The sequence below is a fragment of the Salmo trutta genome, chromosome 24 (genome assembly GCF_901001165.1).
Source record: "Salmo trutta chromosome 24, fSalTru1.1, whole genome shotgun sequence".
NCBI lineage: Eukaryota > Metazoa > Chordata > Actinopteri > Salmoniformes > Salmonidae > Salmo > Salmo trutta.
The window spans coordinates 11589251-11615273 of NC_042980.1; the positions used below are offsets into that span (position 1 = coordinate 11589251).

The 26023-nt window shown below is 42.7% G+C and overlaps 2 protein-coding genes across 7 annotated transcripts in view; one reads left to right on the forward strand and one right to left on the reverse strand.

The window, feature by feature from the left end:
- Window positions 1–1446, forward strand: part of LOC115160691 (formin-like protein 2) — a 69907-nt gene extending 68461 nt beyond the window's left edge. Inside the window, exons 28-29 of one of the 4 annotated variants that reach the window (XM_029710950.1) lie at window positions 141–187; window positions 801–1446. In XM_029710950.1, the coding sequence (XP_029566810.1) occupies window positions 141–187; window positions 801–839 (86 nt within the window). In that variant the 3' untranslated portion in view covers window positions 840–1446. Of the gene's footprint in view, window positions 1–140 lie in introns of all 4 variants that reach the window. The other 3 variants (XM_029710949.1, XM_029710951.1, XM_029710953.1) reach the window with 3 other exon arrangements.
- A 3759-nt stretch (window positions 1447–5205) lies between these two features.
- The window catches only part of LOC115160692 (pre-mRNA-processing factor 40 homolog A), a 38332-nt gene continuing 17514 nt past the window's right edge, over window positions 5206–26023 (reverse strand). For 2 of the 3 annotated variants that reach the window (XM_029710957.1, XM_029710954.1), the window contains 13 exons: window positions 20186–20294; window positions 19499–19649; window positions 18971–19104; window positions 18180–18294; window positions 16752–16864; window positions 16355–16471; window positions 15508–15645; window positions 10142–10237; window positions 9833–9919; window positions 9516–9612; window positions 9209–9270; window positions 8939–9097; window positions 5206–6363 (listed from right to left, as the gene is read on the reverse strand). In XM_029710957.1, coding sequence (XP_029566817.1) covers window positions 6274–6363; window positions 8939–9097; window positions 9209–9270; window positions 9516–9612; window positions 9833–9919; window positions 10142–10237; window positions 15508–15645; window positions 16355–16471; window positions 16752–16864; window positions 18180–18294; window positions 18971–19104; window positions 19499–19649; window positions 20186–20294 — 1468 coding nt within the window. In that variant the 3' untranslated portion in view covers window positions 5206–6273. The remainder of the gene's footprint in view (window positions 6364–8938; window positions 9098–9208; window positions 9271–9515; window positions 9613–9832; window positions 9920–10141; window positions 10238–15507; window positions 15646–16354; window positions 16472–16751; window positions 16865–18179; window positions 18295–18970; window positions 19105–19498; window positions 19650–20185; window positions 20295–26023) is intronic. The other variant, XM_029710956.1, reaches the window with a different exon arrangement.

The window sequence follows — 26023 nt, forward strand, 5'->3', positions numbered from 1 at the left end:
TGTCCTATCCAATGACCTCTTGCCCCCCCCCCCCCCCTTCATTGGCTGCTTTGCTCGCGTAGCGCTCCTCCACTGTGAAAACACCCCTCTGGTCACCCTGCTTCTTTAACCTCCATTTTGTCTTCTCTTCATCCATCCAGCCCTAAAGAAGAATAATATTACTAAATTTCCCAATGTCCACTCGAGGGTAAGGAATTCCTCCAATAGCACCCCTGTTGTGGTGGATGTGTCCCAGACCTGGCAAGCATCTCTTTTTTACCTCCCTTCCCTTAAGTTACCTACCACTGAGGGCTTTCTCTACTTCATACTAGACTGACTGTGTTGGTCCCCCTCCCTCCTTTCTGTTCACCCTCCATTTCCTAATAAGGTTATAGACAAATGTTGCATGTCTAAAATCAAAGAATGCAAATTCAGTGTAAAATGCCCTTTATGGGAAATGATTACGTTCCCCTCTTTTTCCCCCTGATTGTTTAACATGGGAAAAGTTAGCATATTTTTTGGGGGGGGGAAGGCTTGTATTGGGAGGCACCTGTCCATAGCTTGTGTGTTTTTTTTTTGTTTTTTTTTAAATCGACAGAAGGACTAGTAAATATGAAAAATGTCAAATCAATAAGGTCTTTTCTGTGGGACTGTTTTTGTCTTCCTTTTAGAGGAGTGAACTGAAGGGAAATGCTTCTTTACAACTCAAGCTGCTTTGCCTGATTGGCTGCCAACAAACAGCCTCTGGGCTCATCTGAAGGCCCTGGCATGACTGACACCTCTTTTATCCACCCCCCTCTCTCCCCCTTCCTCCATCCCAGATCTTCGAAATCAGCCTTACAGGCGAGCCGACGCGGTGAGGAGGAGCGTCAGAAGGCGCTTTGACGACCAAAACTTGCGGCCGGTCAACAACACGGAAGTGGTCATGTGACGAGGGAACATTGCATGTACTAGGAGAGGGGTGAAGGGGGGGTGAGGATGGGTGATGTGGAGGAAGCAGCCTCCCACTCTGGACTGAAAGAGAAATAGATGGACTGAAGGAAAGAAAGATGGATGGGTCTGAAAGGTCAGTTATAGGGAACCTTAGACAAGCCAAGTGCCTGAAACGTACTTTTTATGTGATCAGTTTTATTTTTTTATTACTTCAAGCAATACAACTTGCCCTGGCTTTAATTGTAATTTCCTTTAATGTGTAAAACTGGACACGGACGTCCGTAGGGGGAATTCCTGGAAGAGATTTTTTCCTGAAAAGAAGTGTAGAATGTATATGTGACACGGTTCCGTTATGCCTCGATCACAGCTCCAGCGTCACTGCGTTTTGGTACACCAGAAGTACATGAATTTCCAATGGAGCGCTGCGTTCGCCTTGCCGCGGCAGTGCGTTCGAGGGTGGCTAAATCGAGGGTGGCTAAATCGGATAAATGAAACGTACGCATCAAATTCTATGCGTAGACGGCTTGACAGAAATGGTAGAGGAAAGGTGAATGTTGAACTTTTGTTGCGCACATATCCAGATGAAGCCACGTGCCAAGTTGCGCAATGACGTTGCCGGTGTGTTCGAGGCGTTAGGTGTCGAAAAGTATTCCGCCACAGGTGATGAATATGATATTCAATAGCAAGTATCTTATTACATTCCTGGTGCTACTGCCATTGCTCTTGGAATTCCAACAATGTGCTCGAGCGGCACTTAAAAAAATGTTTTGCTTAAGGGCTAATGACCTTATTAAAAGGGGACAAGTCTTAGATTAATACTATGAAGCAGTGATCCAAAACTAATATGCTCAATGAAAGTACTTAAGCAAGTATCAGGTAGACTTTTGTACAACAACGTGGGACCACAGAGAAAACGTATCAGAAATAATATAGCTCAGAGAGGTGTGGCGCTCTCGAAATGAGACCAGGCTAATGTGAATTATATATAGCTAGGCCTCCATTTTACGGTATTAACATCTCATTCATCAGTGCTAACATGGTTAGTGGACCAAGTCGTGAATTATTAGCTCTATGTAAATAGAACTGCAGCACCAGTCAAAGGATTGGACACACCTACTCAAGAGTTTTTCTGTATTTATTTCACAATTTTCTACATTGTAGACTAATAGTGAAGGTATCAAAACTATGAAATAACACATGTAATCATGTAGTGTCCGGAAAAAAAAGTGTTAAAACAGATGAAAATATATTCTTCAAAAGTAGACACCCTTTGCCTTGATGACAGCTTGGCAAACTCTTGGCATTCTCTCGACCAGCTTCACCTGGAATGCTTTTACAACAGTCTTGAAGGAGTTCCCACGTATGCTGAGCACTTGTTGGCTGCTTTTCCTTCACTCTGCGGTCCAACTCATCCCAAACCATCTCAATTAGATTGAGTGGGTGATTGTAGAGGCCAGGTCATCTGATGTAGCACTCCATCACTCTCCTTCTTGGTCAAATAGTCCTTACACAGACTGGAGGTGTGTTTTGTGTCATTGTCCTGTTGAAAAACAATTGATAGTCCCACTAAGCTCAAACCAGATGGGATGGCGAATCGCCACAGAATGCTGTGGTAGCCATGCTGGTTAAGTGTACCTTGAATTCGAAATAAGTCACAGACAGTGTCACCAGCAAAGCACCTCCACACCATCACACCTCCTCCATGCTTCATGGTGGGAACCACACATGCGGAGATCATCCGTTCATCTACTCTGCATCTTACAAAGACACGGCGGTTGGAACCCAAAATCTAAGATTTTGACTTATCAGTCCAAAGGACAGATTTCCACCGGTCTAATGTCCGTTGCTCGTGTCTTTTGGCCCAAGCAAGTCTCCTTCTGCAGCAATTCGACCATGAAGGACTGATTCACGAAGTCTCCTCTGAACAGTTGATGTTGAGATGTCTGTTACTTGAACTGTGAAGCATTTATTTGGGCTGCAATTTCTGAGGCTGGTAACTCTAATGAACTTATCCTCTGCAGCAGAGGTAACTCTGGGTCTTCCATTCCTGTGGGGGTCCTCATGAGAGCCAGTTTCATCATAGCGCTTGGTTTTTGCGACTGCACTTGAAGAAACTTTCCAAGTTCTTGAAATGTTCCGTATTGACTGATCTTCCTGTCTTAAAGTAATGATGGACTGTTGTTTTTCTTTGCTTATTTCAGCTGTTCTTGACATAATATGGACTTGGTCTTTTACCAAATAGGGTTATCTTCTGTATACCACCCCTACCTTGTCACAGCACAGCTGATTGGCTCAAACGTATTAAGAAGGAAAGAAATTCAACAAATTAACTTTTAACAAGGTACACCTGTTAATTGAAATGCATTCCAGGTGACTACCTCATGAAGCTGGTTGAGAGAATGCCAAGAGTGTGCAAAGCTGTCGTCAAGGCAAAGGGTGGTTACTTTGAAGAATCTCAAATATAAAATATATTTTGATTTGTTTAACACTTTTTTGGTTACAACGTAATTCCATGTGTTATTTCATAGTTTTAATGTCTTCACTATTATTCCACAATGTAGAAACTAGTAAAAAATAAAAATAAAATCCTTGAATGAGTAGTTGGGTCCAAACTTTTGACTGGTACTGTACATTGTCTGCTCATGTAGACCTCAAGTGCCATTCAAATGCAATGCTGTTAAGTGGATGGTGGGGCTCTTGAGCCACAATAGCTCTGGTCCAGGGAGTCGTTCGGTCGAACGACTGCGAGAGCACACCCGAACGACACCCCAGACCAGAGCCACAATTGACTCAGAGCGAATAGGAAAGGTGCTAAAACAAAGCCTTATCAGCAGATACACTTCCAGTCAAGTGTAGCAGCCGCAAGGAAGGTACTTCAGGCTACTTGAGGAGCTTGTCATGGAAACTGGATTCCAAGTTTCTTTTTTTACTCTGAAAACCGCAATCGGCGAATGAATCTCTAGGCAACTGTCTACTCACTATTATTGTACATTTAATGTATAGTATTTAACCACTGTAAACGGTATCCATTCAGTTTTTCTCATGTGACCCACTTTGACGTGAGCGACAGTCATTTTTCTTTTAAAGTGTTTAGCTAGTTATATAAAAAAAATGTCAGAACAAACAAAAAGTACACAAAGCAAAAAAAAGTTTTGTACATGTACAGATATTTTGCTACAAAAATTGTTGCATTGTTTTTTTACTTCTTAATCCACTCATTACTATAAGGTTACTATTGTACATAATTGTTTAAAACAAAATGTGCATCACCCTGTGATATACAATAAGAATGTTGTTTTAACTTATAGGTTTGTCCATTTTGTATATTTAATTAAGCCGAAAAAAACAAATCTGGATTCTGGGTTTAACCGAACGGATCTATTGTGTGAAGCAGAATGCCCTGGTGCCACACTTGCCTGAGAGTAAAGAGGCATAATATTAATATATGTCCCAAATGGCACTCTATTCCCTATCTAGTGCACTACTTTTGACCCTATGGGCCCTGGTGCAAAAAAGGTCAAAAGTAGTGCCCTATATAGAGAGTCATTTGGGCCATAACCCATTGATGTTCCGAGAAGCTTTCTGTGGTCTTGGGACCATAAATGTCCACTTTATAGCATGTGCAACAAACCACTCATCTCTATACTTCCTATGTGAACTGTTGACCACTCAGACTGGATAATAGTGGCATGTTTTTGTTTTTTCTTCAGAAATGTATTTTAGGCATTGTGTGCTTATTACAAAATACTTTTAAATAACATTTAAAGGTAGACTGAGTTCTGGATGTGATCAAATAAACTATTTACACTATTATAATGTCTGCATCTTTATTTGAATTTTGTTCTTTATCATTCATTTGGCAGACAGCTGTTCAGATTCACTCTGGTTTTCTATGCAGGTTCATTGATATAAAAAACAACAGAAGTCTTGTCATCTCTGTGTATGTAAACCGCAGAAATCATTACTCACCCGTCTGGCGGGCCGGGGCATAGGGCAGCAACAAAGGTTTGGGTTTGCCACTTCTGGCGGTCTTTGGCTACCGTGCCACAACCCTGGTGATGTTATTGGAGCTTAAATTTAGATTGTCCTGAGCCACGTTGTCTCGGCACTCCCTCTTACAGTAGCAATTATTACTTACAGCCAGCCTAGCATTTCAATGATCCACAGGAAACGGATACAAGGCTACTAAGCCTAGTGAACAAGAGGCACTCATAACAGAGAGGTCATATGTAAAGAAAATAATGAGCTCCGATCTATTGTGGCTGCTGGTGATGGTACATGAAGACAAACAAATTCATGTAAACTGTATTTTATTACATTTTTAGATCATGCAATGAGGACTTTCACAATTCCTCTCATGAAAATCTAGCGAACCAATCCTAAAAATACCATAAAAAAATATTTAAAAGGGTCTTGTTTCAGAAAGACATTTAATTCAGTCTAGACGTGCACTTTTGCCAAAGAGTTCTACATCAGTCCAAAGCAGCTGTATGCAACTAGATTCAGCTGCGGGTCGATTTTTGTCAGAGCGGATGGTCGGGGGTCCGGAATATAATAAAAATTTGTGCACTGCAAATTGACCACAACTAAGCACAAAAATGTATTGTATTTGAAAATAATTTCAAACCTTGATTACACTGAGACACAATCACATCTTTTTATTTGCGGGAATATTTTGTCAACAGATTTCCTAAATTAAACTTAAAAAAAAAAAAAATGTTAATGTTTTTTTTACTTTGGGGGCCCTGGTCAAAAGTAATGCACTATAAAGGGAATAAATACAGTGCCATTTGTGACTCGGATAAGAATTGTACTGAGAACTGCAAGGCAGTCACCGTAAAGAGCATGGCATTAAGATGCACTTTGAATCCATTTCTATATCAAACTAGTAGGAAAGAAAAACAACTACAAAACGAATAAAATAGCTAGTGAGAAAACATTAGAAAAAGGCAACACATTTCTGAAGTGTGTCACTAAATGTTCACACAGTTGACCTTCTTCTGATATCAAAGCAGTCACTCAACTCAGCCTGTGACCACTTCCAATAACGTAAGAAAACAGAGAATATTTACCAAGCATTCCAGTGCCAGTGTGGCGGGTTCATTCCCATTATACAAAACACAAGGGGAATAGTTCACACACAGTCCAAATAGGGTTGAAACATTCTGGTAACTTACCCAAAATTGACAGGAATTACACAAAATCTTCTAACTTAGATTTCTGGAAAACCTGTGAAGTTTGGGAAAGTTACCGGAATTGTGTAACCTTAAGTCCAAGCATGTGTGGCGTTACGCTGAAAACGGAGCACTGGGGGGAATGCACGGTGGATGAAAGGAAGACAGCACGAGGAAAAAAACAGGATCAAGGAGCATCCAGCTGTTCCAGTAGAGTCCTTCTCCTCTTCTCCAGCTCTCCTTCACTCAGCTCGCTGCCTGAAGTGTCCCAGCCACCCTACACAACCAAGACAAAACATCAAAACCCACATTTTCCCGACAACACTGGTGATTTCTAGGTAGTGCTGAGCGATTAACCGAAATGACGGTTATTCTTGGATTTTTAAACTACTAACGGACCGACATCGGTTCAATATTTCAATTCCGCTTCGTTCGGAACGCGCAATCGAGAGGGATAGAAAGCAGTTGCTTCGCAAGCCTGAAAACACATGGTCTACGTGATTGATGGTTGGTATTCAGCAGTCATAAAAGTATGCCTTATTTATTCTGTGTTACAGCATTCAACACACATAATATAGTGCATTTAATGTCTAAATCCGTGGTTCTTTTTTTTATTTTTTATTAATCGAACCGACCTCTAAAAGCACTAATAGCTCAGCACTACTTCTAGGAATTTGACTAGGTATGCATCCCAAATGGTACCCTTTTCCCTATGTAATGCACTACTTTTGACCAGGATGTAACCCTACTTTTGATTACCAGGATGTAATCAAAAGTAGTAGAGTGACATTTGGGATGCACTAGGACAGGGTTCCCGAAAAAGTGGCCCAAAGGTGATTTTATCTGCCCCCAAAAAGTTCTAAGACCAAAACAAAAAGGCTGTGGCTGCCAATAGAGTTTCCGCCCCTGCCCCGCCGGAAACCTCTGCATGATCTACCCACTTTGCCTCATATTATTATAATTTATACCCCCAATTTCAATCTTCTCATCGCTGCAACTCCCCCAACAGGCTCGGGAGGCGAAGGTCAAGTCATGAGTCCTAGGAAACATGACCCGCCAAACCACGCTTCTTAACACCCAACCGCTACACCCGGAAGCCAGCAGCACCAATGTGTCGGAAGAAAACACCGTTCACCTGACGACTGAGGTCAGCCTGCAGGCGCCCGGCCCACCACAAGGAGTCGCTAGAGCGCAATGAGCCAAGTAAAGCCCTGCCGGCCAAATCCTCCCATAACGTGGACGATGCTGGGCCAATTGTGCGCCGCCCTATGGGACTCCCGATCACGGCCGGTTGTGATACAGCCCGGGATCGAACCCGGGTCTGTAGTGACGCCTCTAGCACTGCAGTGCCTTAGACAGCTGTGCCACTTGGGAGGCCCCTGCCCATATTTCTAAACAGCCAAAATACATTTTTTTTTTAAACGCGGCGATTTGAACAAACATTCTCCAAAATATTTATTGAAGTCTATAAAGTATACAACCTTCTGTGTCTGTTGTAAGGGATATTGCAGTTGCACAAGCAGGACGAAGTCCCTACACATTGCATTGGAGCAACAAAAAAAACAATCAGCATTTCGTGTAATGTAGGCTAATCTTTATAGTTGCTGCCATATCACAGCCACTAGCCAGAGTTCCTGTAAAGAGAACGTTCTAAGCTTTCCGAGCATGTCTGACCATGCGCTATTATTCCTTACTTCATTTGTCCATTACTGCTTTAGACTTCCTACTATTTGTGGTGATAATCTTCATAGATATGCTGCCACATTGTAGCGAGAGCAGCTGAAAAAAAGAGCTAGCCAATGTTTGCAACGATAATGAGTAAAGAATCACTATTTTGACTGCCTGTATGCATCTTGCTTGTCTTTGATACGCTTGCCTAAATATACTGTTAGACAAAGTTTGTACCAAAATGTGGATCATGTCTTTTGTGTACAAAGTTTGTACCAAAATGTGGATCATGTCTTTTGTGTACAACATGGCTCCCTGTGGCTCAGTTGGTAGAGCATGGTGTTTGCAACGCCAGCATGGTGTGTGCAACGCCAGGGTTGTGGGTTCGATTCCCACGGGGGGCTAGTACCAAAAAAAATGCATGAAATGAAATGTATGAAAATGTATGCATTCACTACTGTAAGTCGCTCTGGATAAGAGCGTCCGCTAAATGACGTAAATGTAATGTAAATGTAAAAGCTGAAGGCTGCCTAACGCCCTTCCAGAAAAAAATAACATTAAAATCGCTCGAGGTATGGAATGCACTGTTCAAACATGTCGATCCATATCTTTACTCTTTAGAGTAGAACATGAAGTTTCCCCCTCCGTGTTAAGGGGGAAGCGGCAGTGGAAGCACTGAGCAGAAGCTACGTAGACAACATAGTGGGCAGCAGCTCCGTAAAAAAGAAAAGAATCTTGCACATGCACAGAAAACTCTGTATCAATAGACACAGCAAGTTGGGTTGCAGTAAATCCAGAACCGCAGTCACTTTAAATCATTTTTGTTGTTGGACAGAAGACTGTAAAATCACCAGGAAGTGATTTTAAATGTAGGAAAAATCTGTTCCCATTTATTCCCACGCATAAAGGCACGTGTGATCGTATCCCAATGTAATCAAAGTTTGAAATGAGATTTTTTCAAATACTATATCTGTCTGGGATTCTATCTTCCGGCACCGCGACCATCCGCCCAAGGCTGAATGTAATTGGGGAACACTGCACTAGGAAATAGAATAGTAAACACCTCCCTTGGACTAGGATGAGACAAAATGCTTGGATACAACTGCTGTGTACTGGCATGGAGTATTTCTTTCTTTTAAAGCATTCAAATCCCAGATGCATGGCTGGGTTTAGTGACGTTTTACCTCCTCCTTGGTAGATTTCCTTTTAGGCGACTTCTGCTTGGATTCGGAGCGACTCTTAACCCGGGACTTGTCGTTCTCTTTCTCCTGGTCCTTCTCCCGCTTGCCGTCCCTCTCTCTTCCTCCCTTCTCTTTCCGCTCGCCTTCGGATTCAGGAGATTGCTGAAAGACAGGGTCACAAGAATAAGCGCGCCGCCCGCCATTTGGCTTCACAATCTTTCCAGAGTGGCCCAAACATTCCCCCGAAAATATAGTTCCGTCCTGAGAACCTACCGACTTGTGACGCCTCTTCTTCCCCTTCTTCTTGTGCTTCTTGGACTTCTTATAACTTCTATCTGTTGACCGAATGGAGAGGGATGTCAGAAACTGGCCGCCACACAATATTCCTTCATTTGTGGTTTTTTTTTTTTAAATAGTGATTTATTTAAAGAATATTCTAGTCAAGGTTCTAGGTACAATACATTCCTATCAGCATATACTTTTTCATCATACCTGATCCTTATATCACAATAATCATTCAAGTTTTTATGGGATGATAAAAGAATAAACAAAAGGGATTATACATAGGAAAACCACTGACCAGATTCCCCACTGGAGGAGCGCTCGGACGGGGACTTGGACTGTGAGCGCTTCTTCTTCTTGGTGTGATAATCGTCTTCACCTTCAGACTCTGAGCCCTGCAGAGAGGAGTGGGAGTAGTAGGAGGGTTTGTCTAGTGAGGTGCCATGCTGATACAAATGAAGGCGAAATCCCAAAATGGCACCCTATTGCCTATAAACTATAGGGTTTCTGGTCAAAAGTAGCGCACCATCTAGGGAATCGGGTGCCATTTGGGACGCGAGCTACAAAGGGTGCAGAGAGGTCTTGGTTTGTGCTGTGTCGGGGCCTACTACTAACCGATCGAGAGCGGGAGCGCTTCCTGTGGTGCTTCTTGGACTTCTTTGAGTGTTTCTTGGTCTTGGAGTGATGATGCTGGCACTCGTGCTGTGAGAAGAAACAGCAGACAGATTTGTGTACTGTATGTCGTGACACTGGTTCTGTCCCACATGGCACCCTCATCCGTATATAGTGCACTACTACGGGCCCTGGTCAAAAGTAGTGCACAATATAGGGAATAGGGTGCCATTTGAGATGCAAACCACTGACATTGTCGGGGTACTTCCCCCCCCCCCCCACATGAGGTTAGCCGAGTTAAATGAGTCTTACCTCTAAGACATGCATGAAGTCTTTGAATATCCTTTTCCTCTCAGACTCCAGAGTCACGTCTTCGAATGCAGATTCTTTGAGGAATCTTTCTCGGACCTAAGACGACCAGAGAGAGAAAATGAATAGTCAGAAAACAAAAGGTTTGCTTTTGAATAGTTGCATGACTATCAAATCATGTGCCAGACAGTAGCCCATTGATAACAACGTGTGTGTGTGTGAGAAAGGTAACACAGTAATAATGTGTGTGTGAGAAAGGTAACACAGTAATAATGTGTGTGTGAGAAAGGTAACACAGTAATAATGTGTGTGTGAGAAAGGTAACACAGTAATAATGTGTGTGTGAGAAAGGTAACAGTAATAATGTGTGTGTGAGAGAGGTAACAGTAATAATGTGTGTGTGAGAGAGGTAACAGTAATAATGTGTGTGTGAGAAAGGTAACAGTAATAATGTGTGTGTGAGAAAGGTAACACAGTAATAATGTGTGTGTGAGAAAGGTAACACAGTAATAATGTGTGTGTGAGAAAGGTAACACAGTAATAATGTGTGTGTGAGAAAGGTAACACAGTAATAATGTGTGTGTGAGAAAGGTAACACAGTAATAATGTGTGTGTGAGAAAGGTAACACAGTAATAATGTGTGTGTGACAGAGGTAACACAGTAATAATGTGTGTGTGAGAAAGGTAACAGTAATAATGTGTGTGTGAGAAAGGTAACAGTAATAATGTGTGTGTGAGAAAGGTAACAGTAATAATGTGTGTGAGAGAGAGGTAACACAGTAATAATGTGTGTGTGAGAAAGGTAACAGTAATAATGTGTGTGTGAGAGAGGTAACAGTAATAATGTGTGTGTGAGAAAGGTAACAGTAATAATGTGTGTGTGAGAGAGGTAACAGTAATAACGTGTGTGTGAGAAAGGTAACAGTAATAACGTGTGTGTGAGAAAGGTAACAGTAATAATGTGTGTGTGAGAGAGGTAACAGTAATAACGTGTGTGTGAGAGAGGTAACAGTAATAATGTGTGTGTGAGAAAGGTAACAGTAATAACGTGTGTGTGAGAAAGGTAACAGTAATAATGTGTGTGTGAGAGAGGTAACAGTAATAACGTGTGTGTGAGAGAGGTAACAGTAATAATGTGTGTGTGAGAAAGGTAACAGTAATAATGTGTGTGTGAGAGAGGTAACAGTAATAATGTGTGTGTGAGAAAGGTAACAGTAATAATGTGTGTGTGAGAGAGGTAACAGTAATAATGTGTGTGTGAGAGAGGTAACAGTAATAATGTGTGTGTGAGAGAGGTAACAGTAATAATGTGTGTGTGAGAAAGGTAACAGTAATAATGTGTGTGTGAGAAAGGTAACAGTAATAATGTGTGTGTGAGAAAGGTAACAGTAATAATGTGTGTGTGAGAAAGGTAACACAGTAATAATGTGTGTGTGAGAAAGGTAACACAGTAATAATGTGTGTGTGAGAAAGGTAACACAGTAATAATGTGTGTGTGAGAGAGGTAACAGTAATAATGTGTGTGTGAGAAAGGTAACACAGTAATAATGTGTGTGTGAGAAAGGTAACAGTAATAACGTGTGTGTGAGAAAGGTAACACAGTAATAATGTGTGTGTGAGAGAGGTAACAGTAATAATGTGTGTGTGAGAAAGGTAACAGTAATAATGTGTGTGTGAGAAAGGTAACACAGTAATAATGTGTGTGTGAGAAAGGTAACACAGTAATAATGTGTGTGTGAGAGAGGTAACAGTAATAATGTGTGTGTGAGAAAGGTAACACAGTAATAATGTGTGTGTGAGAAAGGTAACAGTAATAATGTGTGTGTGAGAGAGGTAACAGTAATAATGTGTGTGAGAGAAAGGTAACAGTAATAATGTGTGTGTGAGAAAGGTAACAGTAATAATGTGTGTGTGAGAAAGGTAACAGTAATAATGTATGTGTGAGAAAGGTAACAGTAATAATGTGTGTGTGAGAGAGGTAACAGTAATAATGTGTGTGTGAGAAAGGTAACACAGTAATAATGTGTGTGTGAGAAAGGTAACAGTAATAATGTGTGTGAGAGAGGTAACAGTAATAATGTGTGTGTGAGAAAGGTAACAGTAATAATGTGTGTGTGAGAAAGGTAACAGTAATAATGTGTGTGTGAGAAAGGTAACAGTAATAATGTGTGTGTGAGAAAGGTAACAGTAATAATGTGTGTGTGAGAAAGGTAACAGTAATAATGTGTGTGTGAGGCAGAGGTGGGATCAAGTCACTATTATTCGAGTCACAAGCAAGTCACAAGATCTGAGTCTCAAGTTGAGTCAAGTCCAAGTCCTGCATTCCAAGAGCAAGTCAAACCTCAAGTAAAAAAATACATGCAATGACTTGTTCAACTACAAATCTTTGTCTATTTATTGAGGCTACCAGACAGCCCGTTTCATTATTTTGTCTACAATATATTTTGGTTATGTAATAATTCATTTTAACAACAAATTCCAAATGCAAACTTCAAAACTGAATGATCAATTTCAAGAAATATTGACTTACCAAAAGACCAGGAAACCTATGCTAGTAATTGTTGCTTGATGTCCCATTGCTGGTGAGTTTGCAAAGTAAACAGTTAATATTCTTGATCACTGAACAATTTTTGGAGCTGCATATTTAATTTATGGCAATCCTCTCTCCATACAATTTGACGTTTGCGCTGTACAGCAAATCAGAAATCTGCTTCGTTAGCGACCCCCAAAAAGGAGTGGCTCAAAGCTTGCGAACACGAGCGCACAATGGCTCTGCAAATGCAGCCAGTCATTTACAGCCTTAAAACGGCAATGCATTTTCAGAACTTAAGATACAGAAATAAACAGTGTTTTTATACCTACATGTTAGCAGCCAATATCAAGTCACTTCTCTGGAGTCCAGAGCAAGCAGAATTAGACTGCCTACCTGCAAGCAGCAGAGGTTGCAGGATCGGATTGAAAGCTATATCACTTTGGATGGCCACCTAATGTTCTTCGCCAACTGTGTAGCCCTCTTCTTCCTCACAGATACAGTCATTAAATTGGCCAGAATGTTACATTGTCATCCCATAATATTAAAAGGCAGTGCGATGATACAACCACCTTTAGTCATATAGCAAGTAGCCAACCAAACTCAGCCTATCTGAAATATTTAAAAAAATGATCAATGAAATTGTTCTGGCAAGGATGCGTCTGTAGCAGTTTGCTAAACGGTATTTTTTTAAATGATGCAAGTGCTTTCTGGTCACTAATCTGGATGTGTGAGCCCGCCTTTGAGTGCCAATGCTGATGATTAATTACTGGTCAACAGTCAAGATGTGCAACTTTTTTGTACTGATGCACAGATTTAAATGTTTTTGAGACAATCATTTGGTGCAATAACATAGGTCTATACTAGAAAACAGATGAAATAGGCAAAGGTACACAGTACCAGTCAAAAGTTCGGACACACCTACTCATTCAAAGGTTTTCTTTATTTTTACTATTTTCTAACCAAAAGTGTTAAATCAAAATATATTTTGTATTTGAGATTCTTCAAAATGATGACAGCTTTGCACACTCTTGGCATTCTCTCAACCAGCTTCCTGGAATGCTTTTCCAACAGTGTTGAAGGAGTTCCAACATATGCTGAGCACTTGTTGGATGCTTCTCCTTCTTCTGCGGTCCAACTCATCCCAAACCATCTCAATTAGATTTGAGTGGGTGATTGTGGAGGCCAGGTCATCTGATGTAGCACTCCATCACTCTCCTTCTTGGTCAAATAGCCCTTACACAGCCTGGAGGTGTGTTGGGTCATTGTCCTGTTGAAAAACAATTGATAGTCCCACTAAGCGCAAACCAGATGGGATGGCGTATCGCTGGAGAATGCTGTAGTAGCCATGCTGGTTAAGTATGCCTTAAATTCTAAATAAAATCAGTGACAGTGTCACCAGCAAAGCACCCCCACACCATCACACCTCCTCCTCCATGCTTCACAGTGGGAACCACACATGCGGGGATCATCAGTTCACCTACTCTGCATCACAAAGACACAAATCTCAAATTTCGACTCAGACCAAAAGGACAGATTTCCACCGGTCTAATCTAATGTCTATTGCTTGTGTTTCTTGGCCCAAGCAAGTCTCTACTTCTTATTGGTGACCTTTAGTAGTAGTTTCATTGCAGCAATTCGACCATGAAGGCCTGGTTCACGCAGCCTCCTCTGAACATTTGATGTTGAGATGTGTCTGTTACTTGAACTCTGTGAAGCATTTATTTGGGCTGCAATTTCTGAAGCTTGTCACTCTAATGAACTTATCATCTGCAGCAGAGGTAACTCTGGGTCTTCCTTTCCTGTGGCGGTCCTCATGAGAGCCAGTTTCATCATAGCGCTTGATGGTGTTTGCGACTGCACTTGAAGAAACGTTCAAAGGACTTGAAATGTTCCAGATTGAAATGACCTTCATGTCTTAAAGTAATGATGGACTGTTATTTCTCTTTGCTTATTTGAGCTGTTCTTGGCATAATATGGACTTGATCTTTTACCAAATAGGGCTTTCTGTATACCTATCCTACCTTACACAACTGATTGGCTCAAATGCATTAAGAAGGAAAGCAATTCCACAAATTAACTTTTAATAAGGCACACCTGTTAATTGAAATGCATTCCAGGTGACTATCTCATGAAGCTGGTTGAGAGAATGCCAAGAGTGTGCAAAGCTGTCATCAAGGCAAAGGGCGGCTACTTTGAAGAATCTCAAATATAAAATATATTTGATTTGTTGAACACTTTTTTGGTTACTACATGATTCCATGTGTGTTATTTCATAGTTGTGATGTTTTCACTATTAAATAGTGAAAAAATAAAGAAAAACCCTGGAATGAGTAGATGTGTCCAAACTTTTGACTGGAACTGTATATATTTATCAAATTCAAATGGTAGGCTATATGTAGCCTATTGAAATATTTTTCCATTCAGTTTAACACTTGCGACCCCCCCCCCAAAACCTCTCCCTACTTAGAGAACCACTGCGCTAGCTCACCCGAACTGGTGTTGATTGACAGTTTGCTGGTCCAATCAAAGGGCAGAGTGTGCGTTTCACGAACCAATTGTTGCACTTGTATTTGTATTTTTTTTGCAAGTGCAAGCTCTCTGGCTACTCTCACTGGCTGCTTGGAGAGTAATCCCTGGAGACTCTGTGCCATAAATGAGGGACAAAACGTTACAAACCTGTCCAGATAATTTCAAGTCAAAGTCAAGTCCCGAGTCTTGAGGCTCCAAGTCCGTCTCAAGTTGTCAAATTTGTGACTTGGGTCAAACTCGAGTCCACACCTCTGGTGCAAGGTAACAGTAAGACTGTGTGTGTGAAAGGTAACAGATTAACACATACTTCTTCCCAGGTGGCCTCTGGTTCCAGGGCCGGGGTAGCCTGCTTCAACATGCTCTTGAAGGTGGCCTCTTTCCTCTTCATCTTCCTGGCCTCCTCCTTCTCCCGCTCCCTCTCCCGAGCCTCTGCCTTCTCCAGCAACTACATCGGTACAGGAGGAGAGAGGGAGGTCACTAAGTAGTTATTAGAAGCACAACGAGGTCACTGATCGTCAGTGAAGCATTGTGCATCCCAAATGGCACCCATTCCCTATTTAGTCCACTACTTCTGACCAGGGCTCATAGAGTGTACAAAACATTAAGAACACCTGCTCTTTCCATGACAGACTGACCAGGTGAATCCAAGTGAAAGCTATGAACCCTTATTGATGTCACTTGTTAAATCCACTTCAAATCAGTGTCGATGAAGGGGAGGAGACAGGTTAAAGAAGGATTTTTAAGCCTCGAGACAATTGAGACATGGATTGTGAATGTGTGCCACTCAGAGGGTGAATGGACAAGACATACGTTTGAACAGGGTATGGTAGTAGGTGCCAGGCGCACTGGATTGTGTCAAGAACTGCAACGCTGCTGTGTTTTTCAACCTCAACAGTTTCCCGTGTGTATCAAGAATGGTCCACCACCCAAAGGACATCAAGCCAACTTGACACAACTGTGGGAAGCATTGGAGTCAACATGGGCCAGCATCCCTGTGGAACGATTTCGACACCTTGTAAAGTCCATGCCCCGATGAATTGAGGCTGTTCTGAGGGTAACAGGGGGTGCAACTCAATATTAGGAAGGTGTTCCTAATGTTTTGTACTCTCAGTGTACAGAAATGGCGGTGTAGGTATAAATCAAAGAGCTCTTACGCTGTTGAAGGCTAGCTTGATGTTGCCTGCGTCCAGCGTTGTGGCTCTCTTGTCTGAGCTGATCACAGTGCCAAAGTCTTCAAAGCTAGTGTTTACCTCGACCAAGAAGTTTTTGTCCTGTGTGGAGGAAAGAGGAGAAAGAGTTAATAAAATGAAAACTACCATTGAGGCGATCGTGCAGATTGTACAATATCTACGCTGTAAAGTAGATTTAACTGCATCCCAAAAGGAACCCTACACTCTATTTCATACACTACTTTGGATCAGGCACCACAGGGCTCTGGTGAAAGGTAATGCACTATATAGGCAAAAAGCAGTGCACTAAATAGGGAATAGGATGCCATTTGAGACCACAACCACAACGTGGGAGAAAACACAGAAGGTAACATTCTCCCACCTTCAGGATATCCTTAATGATCCGCTTCTCGTCGTGGTAGCGAGCCTTCAGGTCTTCCACGTAGAACTTGAACAGATCGAGGGGAGTGGAGCCTGCAGAATAGACACCATAAACTAACATGCACGCGTTATTCAAGATGTGCTCGGACAACACATGGTTACCGCATCACCAAAAGCTAGAGAAAAAAAGTCAACGACCACAAACCAGAGCAGCAGAAGTATAATACGACATTATCACCGCAGTACAAGTGGATAAGAGAACAACAATATTGATAACGTGCATGCGTGTCTATCAGTGTGTGCGTGTGTGTGCACGCGTCTGTGCATGTAAGTATGCGTATACCTGTGTGAGCCAGGGTTTCCGTTAGGAAAATGTGGCGCCGGACATTTTCATTTACTGGCCATTTGAGAAATTTACTGGAGCCATATGCATTGGGTGCGTAACCTAATTAGAGCGTCCACTAACGGTGCTCAGAATGACAGAAATCACATTTCGAGTATGGTAATTCATGTTAACTGAACATGTAAGTCGAGGATGAACGATGCGCGGTCCTTCTTACCCAATTCCGATGCGCACTTTGAAGAGTTACTTTTCCGTAGCCAAGAAGACGAGTAACAAACAGCAAAATCACTAGCCTGTCAATCTACTATCCCCCATCGTAGAAAAGTTGACCTATTCCACTGGTCAGCTTGTTGAGAAAGAAATAGACTATTCCAAACAGACTCTAGGACCGTTGTGGGACGATAGACCCCAAATTCATTTAACCAGTACGCCACAATTATTATTTTTTTTTTAAATTACGTTAACAGCTATGAGTCTGATGCAACCGATCAGAACATTTATCTCAACTATTATTTCTTCACATTACAAGCGCACAGGGCATAATACAGCGAGCCATTTCATGTGACAGAGATGAAAATATCCATTAGAAACATAGAAATAGGGGAGATCTAAAGATGCAAACAACTATCACGAGTTGCTAATATGACTAGGATTGTGGCTACCGGACAATGAAAGAAAGTTGATATAAAATAATTGCCTCCACGGATATGGTCTGATTTTGGCTAGGCTACTTTGAAGCAAGACGACATGCCTTATATGCATTAAAACGTTCAGGGTTCAAACAATGCCTCCAGCATTGTTTGACGCGCTGATGAAACCTGCCTTCCGCTGCCTATGTTTGCTGTTTGAGATGCTGTGGCAGCAGCTCTCGCGCTGTCTGACAGATTTTACGCTCGAAAGGCTCTGTATCTGTACGCGTGTGATAAATAAGATACATAACGAATATACTGTACGCGGGTGATAAATAAGATGCATAACCAATATACTGTACACACACACACACCAATTTAATTCCGCAAAATGATGCAAATGAACCTATAGACCGATAAGCATGAGAGTATGCGCATGCAGCAGGTGTCCTCATACCTGGCTGGCCCAGCATGTTGGCGAAGCGGATGTCTGAGCTGACGGTGGGGTACATCTCCATCCAGGCAGACATGGAGTGGAGCTGACCGTTGTCATGGAGCTCGTCCAGGAATTTCTAGGGGGGGGGGGGGGGGGGGGGGAAACATAAGGCTCAGCAAAGCAACTGAAATGACCGGGCTACGTCCCAATGGCACCATATTCCCTATATAGTGCACTATATAAAAGGAAATAGGGCGCCATTTGGAACGCAACTCAGATAAATGACATCCCTGAGAGATCAACCCATGCAAAATTCACTTATATTTTCCTGTACTTTTTCAGTACAGTATTACAGTCAAAACGCCTGACAAACTATTTGGCTTTTTCTTCAGTCTGTGTTAGTCATAGAAATCCTATAATTCCCGTTGATCCGTTTTAAGAATGATCCAAGACGGTCCAAATGATCCGTACAGTTAACTCGAAATGACACAACGACAAGGTTCCAGTTTAACAAAGTTTACTATACCGTATGAACACACTACAAGGTAGCCATTCCACTCTAGGTCCATCAACCCCAAGACTCTCTGCGCAGGCGCACTCTTGACTGAGTGATAGCCCCGTAATAACAGAAATATAGGGATACTTAAAACATGAACTTAACACGTACCATGTTGCTAGGCTACCAATATCCATTCTAATGTTCTATATATAATTCTATGGTGTTAGCATTGTTTGTATCATAATCCTCTACCGTGTACACTGTTCTCAAAATGCTCCATGGTGAGGTAGAGGAGGAGGCCCGTCTTTCTCACCTGGAAGGACTCTCGGTTCTTGCGCTGTCTCCTCCTTTCCCTCAGCAGTGTCTTCTGCTTCTCGTCCTCCTCCTCCTTCTCCAGCGCTCGGATGTGCTCCTCGAAACAGATCAGAGCGTCCTCTTTGTCCATGTCTGAAGCAAGCAAGGAGAGAAAAGGAGAGAAAGAGAGAGAGGGGAGAACGTCAACAGGGCACCCACGCAGCAAACAGAGTCAGTCTTTTACACACACACTGCTGCGCCACACAGGCACACGCTGCAAACCACAGCACCTGACTGGACAGGGCAGTCATTCACCAACTTCAGTTACTCGGCCTGTTCAGTCGTTCACCTATTCAAACTCAGACAGACCCTTTTGTTTTTATGACGCACAAGTAACAGCTCTGCTGCTTTAGTTAAATGAATGCAGAGCTCTGAGAAAGGTTGTGTCCCAAATCTGTCCCATATAGGGCTCTGGTCAAAAGTAGTGCACTGTCGGGAATAGGGTGCCATTTGAGATGCAGATAGTATGAATGAGTGTGCAGCGTACTCTGGAGCTCCTCGTCCTCTGCGAAGGTGGGGTTGTCCAGCAGGTACTGCTGGGCCTCGGACCAGGTGGTGCGGTACGTCACGTTGGCCATGTTGTCCAGGATGTTCTTCAGAGCCTCCCAGTTCCTCTTCCTCAGCTGCTTGGCTTGCTCCTGTACCCCACACACGACAAAGATGGAACAGACTAGAGTGAAGAGGAGGTCCTCAACACATTCTGACAGATAATGTCCTTAGTAATCAGCGTGGAGCTCAATTCCATTTCGATTCAGGAAGTACACAGACATTCTTTCTTCCTGAATTGAAATGGAATTGATCCCAACCCTGATAGTAATACTCCATTCTTCAGACCACTAGGGATCAAATACATTATTTCCCCCTCACACTATATTTATTTTGTAAATAGAAATGTTTAATTTTAAATAGGATAAAATGTTGGGAAGTGAAAGTGAATGTAGATGGAAGAGAATAAAGTGGTAGTTGTGACATCACACTCCAAAAAACAAGCTCAGCAGGCTCTAGTTATTCATATAGTTCTGTCCGTGAGCTGTTGTCTATTCATGTTCTGTATTATGTCATGTTTCATGTGGACCCCAGGAAGAGTAGCTGATGCTTTTGCAACAGCTAAATGGGGATCCTACTAAAATGCCAAATACCCCAAAAAAGGCAGCCTAACGGCAATAAAACTGACCTTCTCCTTCTTGGCTAGGTAGAACAGGACGTCTTCATAGATCTCCAGTCTGTCCCTCTCTGGGACGGTGCTCCACACATCGAGCTCCGCAAACATCTGCTCTGCTTTCCTGGTTCACACACAGAGACAACCAGTTTTTTTATTATTATTATTTTTCATTTAACCTTTATTTAACTCGGCAAGTCAGTTAAGAACAAATTCTTATTTACAATGATGTCCTACCAAAAGGCCTCCTGCAGGGACGGGGGATGGGATTAAAAAATAAACAGGACAAAACACACATCACGACAAGAGAGACAACACAACACTACATAAAGAGAGACCTAAGACAACATAGCAAGGCAGCAACACAATATGGTAGCAACACCACATGGCAGCTGCACAACATGGAACAAACATTATTGGGCACAGACAACAGCACAAAGGGCAAGAAGGTAGAGACAACAATACATCACGCAAAGCAGCCACGACTGTCAGTGAGTGTGTCCATGATTGAGTCTTTGAATGAAGAGATGGAGATAAAACTGTCCAGTTTGAGTGTTTGTTGCAGCTCGTTCCAGTCACTAGCTGCAGCGAAATGAAAAGACGAGCGACCCAGGGATGTGTGTGCTTTGGGGACCTTTAACAGAATGTGACAGGCAGAACGGGTGTTGTATGTGGAGGATGAGGGCTGCAGTAGATATCTCAGTTAGGGGGGAGTGAGGACCAAGTGGGTTTTATAAATAAGCATCAACCAGTGTGTCTTGTGATGGGTATACAGAGATGACCAGTTTACAGAGGAGTATAGAGTGCAGTGATGTGTCCTATAAGGAGCATTGGTGGCAAATCTGATGGACGAGTGGTAAAGAACATTAGCCGCTTGAGAGCACCCTTTCCTGCCGATCTATAAATGATGTCTCCGTAATCTAGCATGGGTAGGATGGTCGTCTGAATCAGGGTTAGTTTGGCAGCTGGGGTGAAAGAGGAGCGATTACGATAGAGGAAACCAGGTTTAGATTTAACTTTAGCCTGCAGCTTTGATATGTGCTGAGAGAAGGACAGTGTACCATCTAGCCAAACTCCCAAGTACTTGTATGAGGTGACTACCTCAAGCTCTAAACCTTCAGAGGTAGTAATAAACACCTGTGGGAAGAAGGGCATTCTTCTTACCAAACCACATGAACTTTGTTTTGGAGGTGTTCAGAACAAGGTTAGGGGTACAGAAAGCTTGTTGGACACTAAGAAAGCTTTGTTGTAGAGCATTTAACACACAATCCGGGGAGGGGGCAGCTGAGTATAAGACTGTATCATCTGCATATAAATGGATGATGCTGCCTGAGCTATGTTGTTGATGTAAATTGAGAAGAGAAGAGCGTGGGGCCTAGGTTTGAGAAGAGCGTGGGGCCTAGGTTTGAGCCTTGGGGTACTCCCTTGGTGACAGGCAGTGACTGAAACAGCAGATTTTTTGACTTTATACACTGCACTCTTTGAGGTAGTTAGCAAACCAGGTCAAAGACCCCTCAGAGACACCACTACTCCTTAGCCGGCCCACAAGAATGGAATGGTCTACCATATCAAAAGCTTTGACCAAGTCAATAAACATAGCAGCACAACATTGATTAGAATCAAGGTCAATGGTGACATCATTGAGGACCTTTAAGGTTGCAGTGACACATCCATAACCTGAGCGGAAACCAGATTGCATACCAGAGATAATACTATAGACATCAAGAATGCCAGTCAGTTGATTATTGACAAGTTTTTCCAACACTTTTGATAAACAGGGCAAAATAGAAGTAGGCCTATAACAATTAGGATCAGCTTGATCTCCCCCTTTAAATAAAGGACGAACCGTGGCTGCCTTCCAAGCAATGGGAACCTCCCCAAAAAGCAAAGACAGGTTAAAAAGGTCAGAGATAGGCTTGGCGATGATAGGGGCAGCAACCTTAAGGAAGAAAGGGTCTAAACCATCTGACCCAGATGTTTTTGGGGGTCAAGTTTCAGGAGCTCCTTTAACACCTCGGACTCAGTGACTGCCTGCAGGGAGAAACTTTGTAGCGGGGCAGGGGAAAAAGAGGGAGAAGCATCGGGGATAGTCACATTAGAAGGGGTGGGAGATGAGGAAATGTTGGACGGGCAAGGAGGCATGGCTGAGTCAAATAGGAATCCTGACTTAATGAAGTGGTGATTAAAGAGCTCAGCCATGTGCTTCTTGTCAGTAACAACCACATCATCAACATTAAGGGACATGGGCAGCTGTGAGGAGGAGCGTTTATTCTCCAGGTCTTTAACCGTTTTCCAGAACTTCTTGGGGTTAGAACCACAGAGAGACAACTGATCCTCAAAGTAACTCAACTAAAGTTTTTTAGCAAGCGTCAATGACAAATCAGGACAGGTCGTTTCACTGAGCAGCCATTTCAAACACAGGCTGTAAAACAGTGATCACTAAGGTCAATACAGAAAACACCAGACTGATACCTATCAGGATTATTTGTGAGGATAACATTGAGGAGAGTAGCCTTTTCTGGGTGTTTGGAGTCATACGTCGTGGGATTGGTAATAATCTGAGAAAGATTTAGGGGGTCTCATTACTTTAGGACTTAGTCAGGTGGTTTAAGCATGTCCCAGTTTAGGTCACCTAGGAAGACAAATTCAGACTTAGTGTAAGGGGCCAGGAGAGAGCTTAGGGCAGGTAGGGTACAGGCCGGTGCTGATGGAGGACGATAGCACCCAGCAACAGTCAACAAAGAGCTATTTGAAAGTTGAATACTTAAAACCAGCAAATCACATTGTTTGGGGACAGACTTGGTGGAGACAACTGAGCACTGAAGGTGGTCCTTGGTAAAGATTGCCACTGCCACGCCCCCACCTTTGGAAGATCGGACTTGCCAAAAAAGGTAATGACCAGAAAAGTTAACATCTGTATTCAAAACGCTCTTCCTTAACCACGTCTCAGTAATGACCAACACATCTGGATTGGAGCTTTGAACCCACACTTTCAATTGATCCATTTTCGGTAATAAGCTTCTAGTGTTAACGGGCAGAAAACCCAGGCTTTTAACAAGAGCAGAAATCAGTGAAGCAGATATCAGAACACAAGTCAGAATTGGGGCTAGCAACAGTAGATGGGCCAGGGTGTACATGCACATTTCCAGATATCATCAACAGTAATACAATCACGGCACGGCATAGTACAGGGAGAGCTCTGCAGTGCTGATTTATGACATCTGAATGTGCATCAGATGGCAACAAGATCATATTGTACAGCAATTTCATCAGGTAACATGAATATAAAGCCAGCGAGAGATGTGTGGGAACAAACATAGTCTGTCCCACGGTTGGGTAAAGAAAGTTCGTAGTCAACAAAGTCATGAGGCAAATAGCGAAATGCACAAGATTCTTTTTTTTTTATATATATATATATATATATATATATATATATATATATATATATATAATGACTTGGGGCTAACCATAGTAAGTTCAGAGTCACTCGCCCCAACAGTGCTGGAGGCGAGCGAAAGCTTTGGAGAGAGGAAGGGGCAACCAGGGCAGACGGTGAACAGGTCACCAGGTGGAATCCAAGCAGCAGTGCAGCAGGCAAAGGGAGTAGGTGTCACACCCACTTGGGAGAAGTTTTTATTTCTGGAGGCAGATTCCTTGTAGAAAATGCCAGTCTCTGAACAGCAGGAGGGGGCTTCTAGGCCTCTGGGTTTGGGTGGGGTAGACTGCCGTTTGTTGGGCTCAAAGGCTTCGACACCTCTCGCTTCACACGTCAGTGCTAATTGAAGTTGTATTTCTTTGTCCTAGCAAAGCTTGGTAGCTTTCAGTCCATATAAAGTCAAATATATCCTTGTAATGTATTTTTCTTGGCTTTTGAAAGTATAAAATAGCTTCAGACTAAACATTGCTCACTCAGCTCCAGGTTGGATGGTGTTTTCAGGTTTCTGTTTGTTTCCCAGAGCATTTGCTGTGTAGTTGGGAATAATAATCCTTGGGTGTAGGAATCATTCCAGATAATTCCAGGTAATTCCGCTGTTATGTTGTTTAGGGTAGCATTCTGTATATGTCCCTGCCAAAAAATCTACGTTTGTCTAACTCCAAATCAATATTTTTTTTAAACATGCTGAAAAATGTGGGAGCTCATCTGCTCATGACCTCCCTCTCTCTCGATAAAAATGTCATGCATGACAAATAGGGTTGCGAAATTCCGCTAACTTTCCTAAAATTCCCAGGTTTTCAGATATCCCATTTGCAAGATTCCCAAAATCACGAAGGAATAAGTTGGAAATCCAGACTCCAAATGCAATGACACTTTGCTCCCCACGGGGGCAGCATTACACAAGCTAAAACCATCACTATTGCTGCTCGCCCAGCTCAAAGCACTGCTGCTATTGTTTGAGATGATTACAATTGTCCAAAAAAAAGGTCAATTTGAATTTCAACTTTTACAAGACATAACATTTGCCTACAATTCTTCATGAGAAGAAACGTGTATTCAAAATACGTCACGACGCGGTGAAACCATATCAAGTTCATTAACTCCACGCTACCAGAGAGGCCAGTAGAGTAGTAGTACTTCTAGAATGAGTGGGTCCTAAAAACATGAAAAGGAATGACGACACAGTCAGACGACCCTGATGTCACCCCCCCAGCTGTTCGTCTTAGGCCAGCCCAGCGCGTACACACAACATCGAGTCGCCGCGACAACACCAGCCCGTGGCCTCCAAACTGGCCGGTTGTCAAGGTCGATCACTTCGCCTGGAGCCATGTCAGTGACTTTCACACCCAGAAAAACAGACAGGAGAGGGGTAGGGGGGAGAGCGAGCGAGTAGGGGGAGAGAGAGAGAGAGAGAGCCTGCGTGGTAATGTGGTGGATTCACATGCAGGGGAAGTCAAAAATGCTACAACCTATCTGATAAAGCAATGTTTTGTTTTAGGGATGGATGGGGAAGTTCAGAAGCCAACCCGCCTGTGATTTATTCTGTCTGTGTACTAGTAGTGTTTACTCAGCTATTAGAGTTTGTCAGGCAGCAGGTAGCCTAGCAGTTAGAGCGTTGGGCCAGTAACCGAAAGGTCGCTGGTTCAAATACCCGAGCCGAAGAGGTAAAAACACCTGTGGATATGCCCTTGAGCAAGGCACTTAAACCCTAATTTGCTCCAGGGGCGCCGTACTACTACGTCTGAGCCTGTAAAACAACACACTTCACTGCACCTATCCGGTGTACGTGACAATAAAACATTTTTTTCCCCCTGCTAATAATAAGTCTGGTATGGCTAGATATGGGCCATGGACTGACCACAACAACTGCACAATAGAATGGTCAGCGTCGATGATTAAGTGGGGGTATATTATTGGTGCTCTGGCCATATAATTAAGCAATAGGGCACCTCGGGGGTTTGTGGTATATGTTCAATATACCGCTGCTAAGGGCTGTTGTGCACGATGCAACGCGGAGTGCCTGGATACAGTCCTTAGCTGTGGTATATTGGCCATATACCAAAAACCCCCGAGGTGCCTTATTGCTATTATTTGACCTTTTCTTTAAATAGGCAAGTCAGTTAAGAACAAATTCTTATTTAGAATGATGGCCTACCCCGGCGACGCTGGGTCAATTGTGCGCCGCCCTATGGGACTCCCAATCGTGGCCGGGTTGTGATACAGCCTGGAATCGAACCAGGGTCTGCAGTGATACCTCTAGCACTGAGATGCAGTGCTCCGCCACTCAGGAGCCCAAATATCAAACCTAGTTATAAACTGGTTACCAATGAAATTAGAAGAGTAAAAAAAATATATATGTTTTGTCATACCCGTGGCATACGTCCTGATATACCACGGCTGTCAGCCAATCAGCATTC